At 35.9% G+C, this 4,481-nt stretch overlaps 1 protein-coding gene across 1 annotated transcript in view; it reads left to right on the top strand.

Moving 5' to 3' along the window:
* Positions 1-728: 728 nt before the first annotated feature.
* LOC103614390 (polyadenylate-binding protein-interacting protein 1-like) overlaps positions 729-4,481 on the top strand; it is a gene marked incomplete at its 5' end in the record, with an annotated part of 5,323 nt that continues 1,570 nt past the window's right edge. Inside the window, 4 exons of the mRNA XM_008632323.2 lie at positions 729-835; positions 1,209-1,326; positions 1,454-1,508; positions 2,066-2,159. Of these exons, the coding sequence (XP_008630545.1) occupies positions 729-835; positions 1,209-1,326; positions 1,454-1,508; positions 2,066-2,159 (374 nt within the window). The remainder of the gene's footprint in view (positions 836-1,208; positions 1,327-1,453; positions 1,509-2,065; positions 2,160-4,481) is intronic.

Raw genomic sequence — 4,481 nt, 5'->3', positions numbered from 1 at the left:
GTAAGAATTAAATCCCAAGAAACATAGAAAAAGTTCTTAAACAACCATGAAAGGAAATGTTTCAGTTCTTTTTGAGCTTGAATCAAGCTAAAATTTACAAATCGTTGTTCAAGAATCATTTTAAGATAAATGTCCATATGCAGCTCTGAGAGCCAAGAGTCTTCCCACGGTTCCTCCATAGTTTAGATATGGAATAGAAAAACAAAACCAAGAGGAGGAATCCAAAGTTTATAGGGTTTACTCACACATATCAGTCGCTTAGGGATCGGGGATCATTCTGCCCGCATTACCCACCATTTGTTACAGCGGGGATTACTGTAACACAATGCCCCAAACCAGGAGGCCCGTGGAAAAGAAATATATATGGACGGATTCTTGGTAGATGTTTCAGAAATGTTTATTTCTCCAGCCGCATGGCCGGAGCTCTGCCGAGGGCTACATGGCGGGGGGAGGAGACCCCGACAAAATTCTAGGCAACATTGGACATAGAGTTACCATACTGTCTTTTGTCTAAAATAAACTATTTATGTGGTCATTAATCCATTCAACAAAAAGATTTAGGAGATTGGGACCTTCAACCCTCAGGTAGTCACATAGGGCATCTAAATGCTATGGATTGTTAAAGAAACTCTTCTGTTGACAGTTTTTTGAACTTTTATAATTCACTTTAAAAGACAAAAAAATACTAGCAAAAAAAACCCCAACAAAACCTAATACCTTGTCTTTAGTTGACAGGCTCAGTTTTAGAAGATGCCTGGAAAGAAAAAGGAAAGAATGATATGGAGGAAATGATTCAGAGAATTGAAAATGTTGTATTGGATGCAAACTGTAGCAGGTGAGAAGATAAATTTGTTTGCAGTATTTTGCTTTTATATTAAACAGAACACCCTAAAAATCTTCAAGAATAATGACCATGTCCAAAATATTTCCTTAAAAACTCTCATTTACAAAAAGTAAGGTGATATGTTGGTCACTTTCATGTAGCACTTGTGGGGGGAGTGGTTCTTTCATTTTTGTTTTGTTTTTTATCTTTTACTAGAGATTAATGTTCCACTTAATGAGATGGTTGTGTATATTTGTTTTCTGTTTGTGTTTTCTGTTTGTTTGGTTTAAGTCCTTCTCCTCCCCTCCCCCATGAGCCAACCATTAGCCCAATTATTGTTTAGCACAAATCATTCTAACTTTTGTGCTGCTTTTGTTTATTTCAGAGATGTGAAACATATGCTTCTGAAAGTAGTGGAACTACGATCAAGTAACTGGGGTAGAGTTCATGAAACTTCTCCACATACAAAAGCTACTCCTGAAAATGACCCTAACTATTTTATGGTAAGAATGTACTGATATTTCAGTTCCTTAGTTTAATATGAATTTGATTCATAGACAATCACATTGCTAAAAGCTACGAACATCTGTCTCTGAACTCATATAACTTACTGTATAACTTTATTCTTAGAATGAACCAACATTTTACACTTCTGATGGTGTTCCTTTCACTGCAGCAGATCCGGGTATGTCCCCTGTTTTCTCAATCTTTAAAAAGTTGTAATTATGTCCTGTTGAAGTACATAAAAGTTGTTCTTAAAATATCTGAAACTCATACAACTTAACAGACAAAATTATGGCTTAACTCCTGGCTTTGTGTAACACATGCCTTATTCTGTGTTAAAAGAAGGTAAATGTTTGAAATGGAGAATGTGCAGTTGAGTTCATACAGTTCAGAAGAATTTGTGCCATAGTCCTCAGCACTTGGTTTCCCCAGGTCTTCTTTTGTTTGTCCATTGTTAGTAGCAAGAGGGTTTGTTTCTTTCTTTCCTATAATCTGAGCGCAACATGGCACGACATCATTTGAGGTAAAGACAACTGTGACTACCTTTGTTTCTTTGGGAAGGTAGGTATCATTCTTGGAGTTTGATTGATGTCCTGAGAAAAAACTGTAGTGGGAGTTTTTTCGATAATATATTTCATGCCATTTATGGTTTCATTAAATAGGCTATTTTCAAACCGTATAGATATATGTTAATTTAGAGGACTAATATATTACTGGGTCTCATTTTTACTATGGCAGATTACCAAGAAAAATACCAAGAACTGCTTGAAAGAGAGGATTTGTTTCCAGATTATGAAGAAAATGGCATGGCTTTATCAGGACCTGGAGATCAGTATGTTTTCTTTTTGAGTGATAGTTGTTGTGGGGTGGTTTTGGGCTTTTTTTTAACACTAGTTATTTTTACTGCAAATTTAGGAATCCAATCTTGTAAAAAATGAAATTAATAATTATTATTTAGTTTTACAATGGAAGTTATGTGTTTGTTCAGGTGATGCCTTAAAGTGGCTACCTGAAAACAGAGGCTAGACAAGAATAAGAGAATAAAAGTAGGTATTTATTTAAAGGGCCTTCAAAGGTACACCCTGGACAGTCAAAAGGCTACACCCAAGATGGACCCTGGGTCACAGGATCTTCACACTTTTATAAGTTTGGTCTATTTGCATATCAGGGTTAATTCTCCAATTATAACTTCAGTTAATGATGTAATTACCCCGAGTTTGCCCCTCCTCTTCAAAGGCTTTAGTTTACACATTTTGGGGCCTAGGACAATCAAGGTGTCCTTGAAGAGCAAACCTAGAGAGGCTTTGTTATGTCTAACCAGCAGGCGAGAACGGTAGTTAACAGGCCACACGAAACTTCAGTTACACACTAGGCAGTACAGGATTTGAAAAATATAAACGTTAAAACCTAAGGCATCACAGGTATAAGTTGGTTTGTAATCACACAAGTTTGAAACATTTTATATTTATCCAACTGAGTAGGGCAATTAAACTTCATATATTTTTGCACATGTGCAAACATACTCTCTTCTGCATTTTAGAAAAAAATTTTCAAGCAAAATGATGCATCATACCTTCAGGTGTTGGTAGTGAGACAACCTGAATTCATTCTAGCTAATTACAAAATTTTCAGTGTCTTTCAAAGGGAGAAGGTTGTTAAGGTTTTCTCTTCAGGATAAGTAGTATTCCTTCAATTAATGGTAAAAGGGGAAGCAGTAGATGGGAATATAGTCTCACTTTCTGACACCAGTTTATAAGAATTTGATAGGAAATCAGTGAAAGAAATACAGTCTAAAATAAATTGCTCTGAGCTCTGTACTGGTTGAAGGAGGACTTTCAGATCATGATTTGATACTCAAAAGCATTTTCAGTGTTGTGTTCATGTGTGATAAGAGTGCTAGTCTGGATCAATGTTTTTGTTAGTAAATTAGAAAATTTTTAGATGGTACCTAGCTGAGGGGAGTTACAGGAACTTTGGAAGCTAAATTAGTGATGTAATCAGAAATCAACAAGATCATACTGTGGAAAAAACTACCCTTGTGAACTGTTGTGTTTAGAACAAATTAAATGCAAAATGAATACAGACAGCAGTTAAACATAGCAAATCTAAAAAGTGGCATGTGAAAGACTGTCAGTCAATCTTCGTGCAAGGTGACTGTGGAACCTTCTTTGAAGGCTTAAGAAAAGTTTAGACAAATCTATCCTGATCCTCTATCAGCTATTTCTCATGACTGACATCAGGGAGAAGGGTTCTTGAGTTTCTTCTCAAGTCTACACTTCTACAGGAAAGGAAGAACAAACAAAATAAATATATTAACTGCTTTAATGTGCATGCTGATTCCCTTGTTTGGAACTAAAGCACAGAAGGCAATAAACTGTGCACCTGAAACTAATGCATACTTTATGAGAGTCAATAGCTGTTGATTTCTTTAAGGCTGTTTAGAATTATACACACTATCATGTTCATGCTACAACTCCATTGTCCTAGTTTATGGTGATGAAAACTCCAGTTGGACCTAGAGAAAACAGGGAACACTCAAGTTATTTCTCAGTATCTGTGAGGAGAAAAAAAAGCTTTTAAGTGATCCCTATCACTTCCCATCTTGATTTTTTTGAAACTCAGTCTCCACTCTGCACAATACTGATTATCATTAATGGGATACAGTCTTTTCTGTGACCTAAATGAGACAGATCTTTTCCGAAAGACTGGTTAACATGTAATAGAAGGTAATGCAGATACAAAAGGGAGGTGAAATAAGGTTGCCTTCTTTCATATATCAGCAAATAGGAATACAGGTTTTCTCTATAAATATATTTTTCTGACTAGTGTGCAACCAAGACAGTTGATTCAGTATTTGAACTGTGTAGCGGGTTCAGTTCGTAAACCAGGCAGAAACACCAATTGAGTGTAGTGGTTCGGTTCGAAATATCCATTACTTATTTATTTTGCTTCTGTGAGATAAGAATTAGGAGAAAGCAAAGCAGGCACAAAACTTAAAAGAATATAAAGAAGTTAATTAACAGAACTAAAAGAAAGAAAAAAAAAGTCAGACTAAACCTTCAGAACACTTCTCCTCCCCCCACCTTTCTCCCTTCTCCCACTGACAACATAAAAAGACAACCCTTGAGATTTTTTCAGTCAGTTTACCACCTCT

This window comes from Corvus brachyrhynchos, unplaced genomic scaffold, assembly GCF_000691975.1.
Source record: "Corvus brachyrhynchos isolate BGI_N302 unplaced genomic scaffold, ASM69197v1 scaffold1781, whole genome shotgun sequence".
In the NCBI taxonomy this organism is placed as follows: domain Eukaryota; kingdom Metazoa; phylum Chordata; class Aves; order Passeriformes; family Corvidae; genus Corvus; species Corvus brachyrhynchos.
Note: the sequence above shows the minus strand (reverse complement) of the source record. Positions and strands in the feature narration are given on the sequence as shown.